Source organism: Halyomorpha halys, unplaced genomic scaffold (genome assembly GCF_000696795.3).
Source record: "Halyomorpha halys isolate HHAL.00 unplaced genomic scaffold, Hhal_1.1 Scaffold1412.1, whole genome shotgun sequence".
Classification (NCBI taxonomy): domain Eukaryota; kingdom Metazoa; phylum Arthropoda; class Insecta; order Hemiptera; family Pentatomidae; genus Halyomorpha; species Halyomorpha halys.
The window spans coordinates 32194-46583 of NW_027113039.1; the positions used below are offsets into that span (position 1 = coordinate 32194).

At 29.3% G+C, this 14390-nt stretch overlaps 1 protein-coding gene across 4 annotated transcripts in view; it reads right to left on the minus strand.

Annotated features, from left to right (window-relative positions):
- The window catches only part of LOC106689614 (PSME3-interacting protein), a 19808-nt gene extending 6876 nt beyond the window's left edge, over positions 1–12932 (minus strand). Inside the window, exons 1-6 of one of the 4 annotated variants that reach the window (XM_014434686.3) lie at positions 12520–12928; positions 12338–12436; positions 12042–12255; positions 11694–11821; positions 6226–6423; positions 225–750 (exon numbers count right to left, since the gene is read on the minus strand). In XM_014434686.3, the coding sequence (XP_014290172.1) occupies positions 722–750; positions 6226–6423; positions 11694–11821; positions 12042–12255; positions 12338–12436; positions 12520–12616 (765 nt within the window). In that variant the 5' untranslated portion in view covers positions 12617–12928 and the 3' untranslated portion in view covers positions 225–721. Of the gene's footprint in view, positions 1–224; positions 751–1955; positions 2015–6225; positions 6424–11693; positions 11822–12041; positions 12256–12337; positions 12437–12519 lie in introns of those variants that run through there. The other 3 variants (XM_014434685.3, XM_014434687.3, XM_014434684.3) reach the window with 3 other exon arrangements.
- Positions 12933–14390: the final 1458 nt, after the last annotated feature.

Here is a 14390-nt window from a genome sequence, read left to right on the forward strand (position 1 = left end):
TGTTAAACCATTCAAAACAAAGAAGACGACGGCGCATGTCCTGCCAAAAATTTGTTGAATCGCGGCTATGTTGAGCAGATTCAAATATTGTAAAAACTAAATTATTAACTACTTTTAAAAATATACTTAAAATTCTATTTTGTACAACACTAACCAATTTATACAATCTTCTTTTGATGATGGACGGTTTTCTTTGTCTTCTTAAATTGACCATATGAAATTGTAATAGACCATATGTCTGTTACTGGAAAAACATTACTAAAAGTAGCCAACTTTAAACAGTTTGAATTTTCAACATAAGCTCATTTATTTAAAAAGTTGCCATCAGCATTGGGTGTACACCCACATACTTAGCAATGATGACCTAGATTTCTCTCAATTTTGGCTTGTTGGATGCCACACCTTTTTTTTTTTAGGTACAAAGAACTGACCTGTGATGAGACTTGGGTCTAACTTCACAATCCAGAGTTCAATCAGATGAGAGGATGGAGAGGTTATAACCACTAAGCATAGAATGAACTAGAATGGGCATGGTGAGAGGTAAATGTGTCCAGGTTCCCCCACTCTCTATGTATCTGCCAATTCTACAACCCTAAGGTTTTCCTGTTGACATGCTTACCACCTGTTTTTTTGTGTTAAGTGCTTATTTACTGGATCAATAAAGTTTTATTTTGATTAAATAAATAAGTATCAGTGTCCCATTTGGTTGTGATCGGAACAATCAGAAAGAATCTAATAATCCCTTTTTACCTGTAAGTTACCAATGATAAAATTAGTCAATAAATGACTATTGTTAAATTATTCATTAAAATTTTCCTATATTAATGGTTTTTTAACTTAGAAAACAATTTTTAAAAAACACAAAATAATATTATGCCCATCAAGCAATAATAATCATGATGTCAAAGTTTCATATATTAAATTTGACTGCAATTAATAAATTTATAAATGAATTGAAATCATCATCAAGCTCTAAATTTATTTTACTAAGACAAATTAAATTTAAAAGTTCTCTTTCATTTTAAATTCTGCACTTTTTGTACATATGGTTCCGAATCAGTAGTATTAGTTCCTTCAAAAAGTGAACAAATTTAAAATAAAGAGAATTTTTGAATTTAATTTGTGATCTTTAATTTTTGTTTCTATTTCATCATCTGAAAAACCTTTAATAGAAGAAAATATGCAATATAAATAAACAAATACAGACATAAACCTGATTAAATTGAATTCCATTCCAGAATCTATTTCAATAACCATTCAAATTATTCTTAAAAATTGTTATATTCACACAATGAAAAATGTTCTAAAATAAAGTTAAAACAAATTCTGTGAAAAATGTTTTAAAATTAAATAAATACTAATTCTTTTCTATAGATTCCCAAAAGTCCTAGTAACCAAAGAAAAATGATGTGCATTATTTGTGAACAAATTTTTATCCATACAACTTTTAAAAACAAAATTATCAAAAGCAATATGAATCAACAAATTATGTTTTCATTGTTTAAATTTGAACTTCTTTATAAATGTACATCATTTTTCCCTTAGACCAGAGAACAACTACAAATATCGGTTGGTAGGATGTATTGGAAAACCTTATTTCAAAATTACAATAAAAAAGCATATAAAAGATCAAAATTAGAATATTGAAACTCAAAAATTGAGATAAAAACTTAAAAAAGGTCAATAACTAATGTAATTTGTAATTTTCTGATGGTTATATTTAGGTAGCGATTTTATTTTTGTTTATTCATTTTTTTTTGTGATAAAAGTCAATAATTTTCTATTTTCAATTTAATTTAAAATGCTTTGTTGGCTTGTACTTCTAAATTAATAATTCAATGATAGAATTATTCTTTGCATCCTAATAATTGTACTAAGCAAAAATGTTTTAGTAGACAGGTGAAAGTAGTTTAATTTCCCAGAAATTGTTATAAATAGAAGTATAGCACTAAGAAAAACTGATTATCATTCTAGTAGTCAGTTTTCTGGTGATTGTTCTGTAACAGAAGGAAATCTGCAAACATTTTAAGAAATAAAATGCAAAATCATGCAAAAATTCAGGTAAACCTACTTTCTAATATAAAATGTAGGCTAATAAAAACATAAGTATAATCCTACATTCATTGTAATTTTAACATTAGATTATTTTACTTAGATTCTTCAGTGACTAATTTATAATACCTTTTAGTCAACAGTTAATTTATTATTACATTTATACTTCTAAAACAACATAAAGATACTTTACCAGCCTAAGGAAATCACACAAGCAGGTAGGGGAGGGAGATACTGTAGGGGTTGGGGAGGAATGCATACTCCCTCCCTCTGGCCAAGGTGGAGAAGGCCTCTATGCTCAGTTGTCTGAGCTAACAGTGATTAACAGTGAAAGCCAAAAAACTTTTGTCTGCAGGGAAAGTTCTTTCAAAGAAGTTTTAGAATTTAGACGTGATTATTACTAGATTTCCTCTATGAACTCAGCCCTGCAATTTGTCATTAATGCATTATGGGACAGATCATTTTTTTCTCTAGTCACATATATTATCGCAGTATCACATGGAAATAGCAATTAAGGTTTTTGTGGGATTTTCAAACCTATGATGAAGCATTTCTTCAATTACTTAATATATTTAAAGACAAGATTATTAACAGAAACATTGAACTTTCATTAAATGTTTCACAATCACTAAATAAAAAAGAGGATTAAATACAAACATGTAAAATAAAGCACAGATTACAAGACAGATTAATATATTTGTCATGAAAAATATTAGAAATCAATTTAAAAATAATAACCAATAACAGAAAAATATTTCTTTCTTTTTTTTTTTCAACAAAATTAATGATGGAATGGAAAATGAAGCCTTTAATAAAATAAAAATATCAACTTAATTTAGAAAAAAATAATAAAAAAAAAAACAATGCCCAATTCTATTATAAGTCACAAAATATAAGCACAACTCAAAAATAAAAGAATTAAGAAAATTTGAACTTCATAATTATTTCTCATACTTTATTATATGAAATAAAAACAGTATAACTAATAGCAACTAAAGACTTTTTTTTTTTATGACAAGGAGAAAAGTATAATACTTTACATAGTTTTGGAGTTTAACTCATATTATTCATATCATCAAATTGACAGTAAAAATAATACTTAAATCACAATCTATAAATCTACATAACAAATAATAACAGATCACAAAAAAGTGTATCACACTTTTATGAAGGGCATGCACACAAGGTCGTATATATATATATATATATATATTATAATAAAAATGTTTACTACTGTAATGTTATGTAAACAAATACAGCTGATTTTTTCAAAAATTATGGCATACGTTATTTCAAAAACAACACATGACAAAATTTGGGGTTTATAGCAGAAGCAAGAAGCTAAGCACACATGCTGCTTTTCAGAAACATTTATTAATATATCAACTAAATATCTTGGTTTGAAGAGAGGCCCTATTTTGATTGTTTACAAATTAAGTATCCATTAGTGAGTAATTAGTATTTATATCACAGTGGGCTTGGTGTGAGAAATTCATGAACTTTAATGCAAATTTTTATTTAGAAATTTAATGTTCACTAATGAGTAATTAATATCTTTATCACAGTGGGCTTCTTAGAATATAATATAAGTTATGAACTTCTATTCAATTTAAAATTCTGAACCAGTGTACTGATGAAACACCAGCACAATCGTTCGCAAAGTGGGTGCCATGGCAGCTTAGTATACCATAAGGGTGCCACAAAACTTTTAAATGATTAAATTATATTAAGAGAATAAAAAAAAAAAGTATTACTACTACAGTACAATACAGAGTAATATTGGTTTATTAATACATTTCAGGTCTCTAATTTATTTATTTAGGTGGTTTATTATTTCAATTATTATAGAAAATAAAACAAAGGGAAAACATTTTATAAATTTAATATGCCACCTGTTTCAGAACCATTAGCAGTTAATTATAATCAGAGAATAAATAAAATTAACCAACAGACAAATCACTTGGGTCAAGTTTATATATTTTCATTTAAGGTTTGTAATACACAATTAAAAATTATACTATAAACAAATATTTTCAATAACAATTTCTCGTTAAATCTATTTATATAATAAATAGATATTAGACTTGCCCAAATAAACATGGAATCACAGATGAATATATCTACTTTAATGTATTTTCTATTATTTATGTTACTTAATTTTATCGTTTAAGTAAATTAAAAGTCATAATTGAGCTGATTTAATTAATTTTTCTCTATTCATGTGTGCTTAAGTAGCATCAGTTATTAATTACAGAGTAATTGAAATTCTGAAAAGATATGAAAGTAGAAAATATAACATTTGTCAAAATTGCAGAATTATTATCATTTTTATATGTGTTTCTTTCAGAAGCAGTAAAAATCTGACACATGTTGTTTTTAAAATAACCAATTTAGTTATATAATTTTCCATTTTATTTTATATAATTTTCCACTTTTTATTTATGATTTTTTAGAATTAAAAGTATTTTTACAAGTGATGATTGATAGTGCACAATTTATTATGGCAAACAGAAACTCAAAACTTATATTACTGATTGTAGAAAATGATAAATCCTCCAAGTCATTTGTTGGAAAAATAATAATTATTATTATAGATATTATGTTGGTGTTTGTATTAAATGATAAGGGTCAATATTAAAAATAAATTATTTATAAAGTCATACATAAGGCAATATTAAATTTACGATTTTAGTGGTGTTTCAATATGCATTACATTACTTTATATAATCTATTATCACTCAACATTTTAAACAAATATTTTGAGCATTTTAAAAATTTTAATTGGTGTTATTGAATACATGCTTAAATGTGATTGAAAACAACTCCACCAGTTTTAAAAATTCTATAAAGAATCAAAAACATTTTAAAATAGAAGCTCTATTAGTCAGAACCACTGCTCATATTTTCAATGTACATTGGGACTATTCAAGTAGTACTTATTTTTGCAAAGCAGTTAATAAGTTTGAAGATTTTATCAACAAATGGATGGAGATAATTACTATGGTGCAATATTACAGGTCAGAGTATGCTGACTAATTTCGCCAGTTTCACCTTAAGTACTAACAAGTCGAATTATGAAACACTTCAAGAAAAGCACAATATACATCTAGAAGAAAAAAGAAATATGTATTTAAAAAATGTTTGATAAGAGCAGAAGAGTACCTTAAGTACACAGCATATATAGCTTGCTTTTCAATACAGCTATACTTAATTTGATGAAGAACCCAAACCTAAATCAATTTATAACAGATAATTTAAAATCTTAACTATTGATTTTATTTGCGAATAAGCTAAAAAATGTAGGAACAAGTTAAGAATGAATACAATTTTTCTTTTAATACCTTAAACTGCTATAAATAGGTGCAATTTGAATAAAAAGAATTTTTCTGGAGCATTACCATACTCAGCGATGCTAATTACTCAGACTTAAAGATTAAAACCATCAAAACAGGCAAATCACCTGACAAAGTTGATCTTATAATAAGACCATAAGACAAAGTACTTTTGTCACATCAAAATGTACCTAATATTAACATCAAGATAGATTTTTATGTAGTTTAACCTCAAAATATAAAAAAAGTTTATTTGGTGAATTGTTTAAACCTTTACATTTGATTATAATTTCAAAGTTATTACCACGTGTCAGCACATACTGATTAATAATTAATAAAACATAAAGAAACATTATTTCTAGCCCACAAACTGAAGAACCTCAGACAAGCCTATTCTACATAAAAAAAAAAAATTAAAATGAAATAAAAACTTAAAACCATTAACAAAAAGTTTTTAATCAATAATCACAATAAAATTCAGTTTATTTACATTTGTACTTCAGCCAATACCAACCTCTGTGTGTATTAACCAAAAGTGATACAGAGATGAGAGAAATTAAATATTTTTATCTGAGACCCAAATAAAAACAAGTCTATAAAAGATTAGATGGTAGCAATAAAGAAATGAGAAGTCAGAAATATTATTTGAATCTAAGGATAAACAACTTCACAGAAATATATGATGGAACTATTGGTTCGTATGACAACAATCCAAGGAGGGAATCATAATTTTTCTGTGAGTTATGTTCATGACCATAAATGCATAGGGAAAGAAGTTCAACTATCAAACTTTTAAAATTTAAAAAGAAATATTTATAGTATAGTGAAAGCAATTAATTACTTTTACATTTCTTTTTGATTCGCCTTCCTAAAAGGTCATATCTAACTTTATCATCTTCAATATCAGTACTGCAATCACTTTCATCACTGGAAATATCATAATTCCCAACTCCTGGAAGAATTCCTATACATGTCAAACTACCCGCTTTAGGTTCTTCATGCTCTGCAGTCACAGATACTCTTTCACCTGAATCAACACCTAAAACAAAATAAATTATTTGTAATATACAAGCAAAGATTTTTATAAATTGCATAGTAATTTAAGTTATATATGAAGTCAGTTTTAAAATGTGGTCTTGTACAGTATTAATAATTACATTATTCAAAATAGTGGATCATTAATTTTCTTAATTCCTATGCATGGAAATGGCTGTAAGATAGACTCTATTAAAAAATTATAATTTCTAATTTTGGTAGCTCCAATAAATCAATCTTAAATAACTAAAAAAATCATTTTAGATGTTTGGAAAGTCTAAATAAAATTGTAAAATAACTTTTTCTCAACATTTGGTATATATTATTATATTAACTCCTACAATAGCATATATGGGTGGAGTTCATGAAAAAGGATAATTTGTAAAGTAACAAGTGTTACCAACAAAAACTATAGTAAAAGGATTATCCTGTCAGTCATTGTTGAAAGAATGATCGACAAAAATTAATTGAAATTATGAATTAATTTATAACAGCGTGATCTTGTCAGCCGTGGCCGAGAGAATTATTGATATTAATTAATTTAAATTATCAATTAATATTTATGGGATAAATGATTTTAAAAAAAAACTAAGATGTTAATAGATCAGAGTGAAATTGTAATCAATGTAGCTTGAGTACTGTTCTTGTCAAACTTGTTAGTTTCCTAATAAAAAAAAGTTTTTTCTTATGTTAATTCTTGGTTCAGGTATCATGGTATTGGGATTTCAGGTTAGAAAAATAAATTTTTTATAAACAAAAAAAAATATTTTTTTTATATTGCAGTTGAAAGTGAACTCCATAGAGTTCATTGTTAGAGAGAGAGAGAAAGAGATTTATGCCAAATGTTATGCAAAGTGAGGTAGTAAAAATGAAAGCCATGTTACTATTAATTAGGGAAATACAATTTAACATGGATAAAATAAAATTTGGCCAGTATGAAATAAAAGATCATGTACCAGAAACTTGAAAAAATTTGGAAAATATGCAGAAGTGGATTGAAAATATAGAAAAACACCAGAAAATCTGATTTAGAAAAACAGTTGAAAACCAGAGACAGATGCCGCAGAGAATTAGAAGTTTATGAAAAGTAACACCACTTCACATGTTTTCAATGTCTCAATTAAGGCTATCTGGAGATGCCAGCCCCACAAAAACAACTCCTGTGGGTCTAATAGTACACAGGCTATCAGTACCACATACCCATATTCTTGAGAGTTTAGCTTCATGGAAGCGAAATCACTAAAATATTAAGGTTAACTTTTGCTGATACTGCCATAGAGATAAGCAGTTTATGCTGGCATATAACTGTTCCAAGGAAAATCAATAGATATAATTTCATTGACACTACTGGGCTGTCTATGTATGGCATTATTTCCATACTGCCTGCCTTTAATCACTCTTAAAATAGTTTTTTAGTTGGTAGTCCAGTGGTCCTAGGTTATGTTACCATATCTGAGAAGAGTTTTGATGATAATAATCACCTTTCTATGTTTCTTTTACTTTAATTCCACCATAACAGACTAAATTAAATGAAATATTCTTAAGAATTGACCAAAATTTTCATGTGAGATGAATACTCAAGATCAAACATTGAAAAAGAATTTGTTTTTAATATAATAAAGGATTTTTATAATAAAGAATTTTCTCAGAATAAAATAAAGGCTGCTTCATAATGTTTTACTTTTAACCTTCCACTGCCAATACTTCTTCTTCACTGGGCCATTTTACTTCTCTGAGCCCCATATTTTTATTTACGATCTCGCCAAAATGCTTCTGGTTAATTTGAGGAGTTGGCCACCACAATGGATAGTTTCAAAGAAATACACAAGCAGTAACAGTTAGCATTCACTCCCAGCCACTATAGTGGGAAGCAACAGTGAAAGCCTAACTGAACAGACTCTCCTTATACTTATCAGGACAGAATGATAGAGAAAGCTATACCAAGATCTTTAGAAGCGCTAGTTATTGGCTCGATAATAATGAGTTTAAAAAGGATTTTATGCTCCTATGCTGAAGCATCTCCCTTATTCTTTGTCCATATTTTTATGTCGACTTGTTTTTATTTTACATTCATATTTTCTATGTTAAAAATTATATTCTTGAGATTTCTTCTGTAAACAGAAAGGAACTTAGGCTAGTACCAAAATGACTTAGGAGTGGAAAGTTCACAGTAGACCAAATATTCAAATAAAAAGGTAATGTAACCTGGACATTCACCATCCCTTCGCTTTGAAGACTTTAAGGTAGGCTATGATGCCATCTGGTGTGTAGTGGGGTAGGAATGCATGGGAACAGCGTTCCCACTCTGCTTTCTCCAAGAATCCTATATATTAATAGGACTGTAAATTTTATATATTAGTAAAACTGTGTGTTTTTCCAAGTCAACTCAACAATAGCTGAATGGGTTTAATGATTTTAAATAGCTGTCAAATTAATTATACCTAAATAAAAATTATTAAAAATTGTATTATACTATAACAATTTAAATAGTTTATAAAAGGATATAGAGGCAGTATTCAGTTTGTCAGCAATACACAGCGGGATGCCTCTTAATTATATTGTGTCGTGTTGTAACTTGAACCCAATCAGTATTTTTTTTATCATTTTGAGCTGTTGGAACTTCAAAAGCAAAATAGCATGGATACAGGAATTGGGTTGCATTCCAGATTTAGTGCTGCTGAAATTATACGATGGTGGTCTGAAAAGTTCCAGACCTAACAAAAATACAATACATTTTTTCTGAAATTATTCTTTTTTTTCAACATAGTCTCCTTGGAACTCTACACACTTCTTCCAGCGATGCTCCCATCTCTGTAATCCGTCCAAAAAAGTCGGCATTTTTCTCTGCAAAATAATTGTTCACAAAGGTTCAAGCAGTTCAAACTCATCTTTGATTTGTGTAGGCGTATTGCCTTTTAAAAACAAATATTTAACGACGGCTCGATACTCAATTTTGTCCATTTTCAGAAAAACACTCACTTCAACTCACTCAAATGACTGTTACATAAACACTGTGCGTCCAAAATGGCTGAAACTTTGGTGGGTAACTCAACAGATGAACAATGAAATTCACTTGCTTTTATTTACGAGTGCTGCTATCTTCACGTTGCAGTCGGAAATTTTTCAGACCACCTTTGTATACCATGTTTCAGACAAAAGGAAGAAAAGAATAATCCAACGGATTTAAGACGTTTAAGTGAATATATTAGCCATTAGTGATGAATCTACAAGTTTGTAGCCAAAATCTACTTTGCCTACAAACTCTCTGATTATTTATCTGAAGTGTGAGGCTAGTAGAGTTTCTACCACAATCCTTATTTTCAGACTTGATAGAACTGTCAAACCCTTTAGTAGATGCAGTTTCTAATGCTTTAATTGATTACTTGAATAAGCATGGATTTAGTGATGGCTATTTAATAGAATATTTGGTAGCCTTTGCAAGTGATGGTGCAAGTGTTGTGTTAGAGAAACAACCTAGTGTGGCAGAGCAGCTAGTTCAAAAATATCCCAACATAGTTCTCTGGCACTGCATGCACCATTGAATAGAACTAGCTATGAGAGATTCCATAAGTGAAGTAGGGGCAATCAACCACTTCCAAATTTTTATCAATAAATTGAACTCCCTTAATAGAAAATCCTCCAAAAACCAATGAGAATTAGCTGAATGTGCCAATAAGCTTGACGTGCAACTAAACAAAATTGGACGTCTATTGGCGATTAGATGGATGGCCATCTCTTTCAAGACAGTGACTGCTGTTTGGTACGGATATCAAGCTTTATGCTGTCACTTCAATAAAGCAAAAGATGATAGAAGTAGAAGTCCAACTGAACGAGCCATATATAATAGGTTAGTTAAATGTCTTTCATTGTCCCAATTCTTGTCTGATTTGGCAATAATGTATAACGTATTAGCCAAACTTTCAATGTTATCTGAAAGCCTCTAAAAACAATAGTTATCAATGCAGACAAAATCGTTAGAAAAAGTATAACATTTTTTAATTACTTAAAGATAAACCTGGGAATAAATAAATACCTTGAGGCTAATATCGCACTAGCTGAAGGTAACTTCAGTGGTGTCCCCATAACAGATAGTGGTAAAATGCTATCTATTATCCATCTACAACTGTTGTCAAGTTTGATTAATAATATAAAAATAAGGCTCTTAACATCCAAAAGCAGTAACGAATCATCTAAATCATCTGTAGGCCCTTCTCACCAACAAGCAGAATATGATTGATATGATCACTTATCTCTGAACTGGAAGTACTGAAGAGTGTTTACTGGCCGACATCAAAACCCATTGGATACGATGAACCTAAGATTTCTAAACTATGAGCAAGATTCAAGTTTAATGAAAATAAATAAACAGTTTCAGAGACTATCTTGAAAACAGTTCTGCTGTACCGAAGGATTTATGTCCATTACTAAATTGCTCCAAACTCATAACATGCAATTCAGCAGAATGTGAGCGAGCTTTATCCACATGAACATCATAATAACTGGAACAAGACTGACAATACCATATGTTTCAGCCCTGCTTTTTACCAAACTAAATGGCCCAAGAATTCAAAAATGGAAACCAAAGTCAAGAAATATGGCTATGAAAGCATAGAACTGCTGAAGATACAAGAACCTGATGCTCTAAGCCAGATAACAATACCACTGATACAGAAGATGAAGATAGGTTTGTGCAGCTCCTTTAATCGATTCAGATGTAGCTTGTTTAAATAAGCTGCCTGTTTATTGATTGTTAACTGTAATGAATAAAAGTGTTCACTCTAACGGGAGTTTATAATCTTCCACCCATTTCGTCTTTTTAGGTTAAAAGTACTTGGAAACTACTAGAAAAGTTATTTAAGCAGTAAATTATTTAAATTGAATTTGACAGTGATATCATACTACCTGCTTACTTTTTTTCAGTTTATTACTAGTAGCTTATAACCAAAATAACCATTATACTGTTTTGTTACACACTGACTTTAAGGCTAAGGATTGGTGAGCACTTTGAAAACCACCTTGTAAAGGGAAACATTATGGATCGCCCAACTTCTCTCACTGGAAAATTCATGACTACACCACTGAAAGCCATCAATCATGCAAAGCTATTTTAAGTTATAAGCTATAAAAGAAATGAAAGGTTAAAAAAGATGATTAAGTTATCTGGTAAGTGGATGGAATCAAGCTGATTTTCTAGTCATAGGTAAATTTAAAGAATAAAAATAAAAGCAATAGAAAAATCAAATATATGCATATATCTTTTAATATTCTATTTACCTTCATTGTTATTATCCTCAGATAAAGGCCGGAGGCGTTTAGGATTCTCTTTTGCCTCACTTTTGGTCTCAGAGGGCCGTTTTTTTATTACAGCTCCTGCAAGAAGCTTTGTCTGTGATGTCCTTCCACTTAAAAATAAATTTCAAGCATGACTTGAGAAACCAGTGGTTGAAAAAATTTAAAACTTACCTAATACAAACAAGATATAACAAGTTGTTTTATAATTAATTTTAACTGACACATAATTTCCAAACCAGTGAAACAAAATTAGAGCTTTTTATAGAACATTCATAATAAATTTAGATAACAAAAAAAGTAAAAGGAAATTTCTATCAGGTATGGCCTAACCTTTTAATATTATTGTTGATCCTAAAAGGTTGCCTTATTTCCTGTTGAATTCTCTGTTCAAGACTTTGTTCATGAAGAGATGCAACTTTATTCCTAAAATCAGCAATTTCCCGTCTTTCCTCTTCAGATTTCTTTTTTTCTTCTTCTAATTTGGATCTGTCAACAAGATCCAAAAATTCTATTTCATCATCATCAAGGCCCTTTATCATATTTTCTAAAATTAAACATAAAACATATTATTATACTATATTAAACTAATGAAATTTAAACATACATTATGTAGACAACAACATTACTTAATTTATGGGTTTCTTCATATTCTAATTCTTTTTTCTTCTTCTGTTCCTCCAGTCTTTCAAACAGTGATCTAGGATCATATTCCTCTTCAGGGGCCTCTGAACGTTTTAAATTATTATAAATTAACGAAAAATAATTATTGAAACGTTATAATTTAACAAAAAATAATCCTAAATAATACCTAGTGGCTGATTAGGTTGTCTGACTTTTTCCCATTCTTCTTGTCTAACCCTACGTCTTTCTGCTATTTCAGTCTCAGAAATAAAACCTGAACTCATACTGGAAATATGATTGTTATTAACTAATAATAAAAATATTGCCAAGCGTACAAAAGAATTCAAACTTATACAAAATCAACTATTATGATAACATTAATCAAACAACCATGGCATTTAATAATCAATCTAATCAACCTCAATATTCATTGTACAATAAACAGCGAGTATAGGCTCAATTCAGTTTTCAAAGGTTAGGGAAAATAACCCAACGTGATAGTAAATAAAATTGTATTCTTTCATTGAAACATCCATCTATAGGTGTGTAGTTTTTGAAGTTAAATATTAAAATTACTGCCCCCTCATAAAAATTAAAATTTTCTATTCTTTTCCATGATAGATTTCTATAAAATTATTACTTCACCGATCATAAATTAATGAATTTTAAACATATGAAATTAGTGAGTAGCGTTTATGTGATGAAATTACAGTTCATAAGAACCTTCGGAATCATTAATAGTGTTATTTCTATGTTACTATAATTATTTTCGATAAAATTTACGTATTTCAACTATAATTAACGCCAACCTATTCCAAGAATAATTATTAATTATAATAATTCTTCTTGGAACAGGTAGGGCCATTGGTTGAAAGACAAACAGCAATGATTTACTCTAGTTACACTAACCCATCGATAAATTAATACACAAGCAGTTTTTTTTATAGTGCCAATTGCCCCCACCTATATCAGTGGTTCCCAACTGGTGTTCTACAGACCATTGGTGGGTTGCGAGAACCTTAGGATGGGCCGCGGGTGGATCGGGCCACACTCTTTTACAACGATCTATTGTAAAACAATTCATTAATTATCTTTTCTGATGTGTGTGTATTCTCTTAAATATATTAACAGGAAACGCCCTAGAAAAGTGACACAAAATGCACTTTTAAGCAACCCAATTATCAAATATTTTCCGAAGGAGACCCTCTTTGCCGCACATCGTTTAATTTCCCGCTTAGTGGTCCGTAGATTTCTATGGGTTGGGAACCACTGGCCTCTATACAAAGTAAGAGAAGTAGATACAGCATTTATCATATTAAGGTATAAGTGTATGGTAAACAATATATCGCTGTCCCGATAGAGTAATGACAGAACTGTAACTATTTATCAACTGTATTGTATTGGTGGGCTGCAAAATGCATTTACTAGATCTAATAAAGATATACATATTCTGCTCCGGAAAAATAATGAATCTATTGTTAAATTTTGTAAATTTACTTTATTGTGTTGGCGGGCTCCAAAATGCATCAACTAGATATTCGACATAATTGTTATTACTAAATTACGCCCGTAGAGAACTTTTATGTATAATTATTTCGATTTACAAACATCGAATAAATACTTTTCTTATTTAGTCTACTAAAACAGTAAAGTAAATTTACAAAATTTAATTGTAGAGCTGCGATATGTGTATCTTTATTTCATATTTAATAAAATGATCTCAAAAAAATGACACAAAAAATCGAAATCGGATCTGCAAGGATATTTTTACTTTCCTTGTCATCTAAGTAAGGAGAGTATTGTAATTAAGTTGAATGTTTAATGTGCAATTGTCAAGAGATGTATTAATTTTAGAACCCCCCTTGGATCGGGTCTACTATACTGACATGTAGTTACATTATGTATAAGGACTTTTGAAATTCCTGCAGCTGATTTTGTAAGCTAATAGCAAATAATTGCTAACGGTTAATTGATAAGACAAACTTGCAGTATTTACTGTCTCACTTTTGACATAGCAAAACTATAGATCTTTTTTAAAACGATTCAAAACTATTAGCA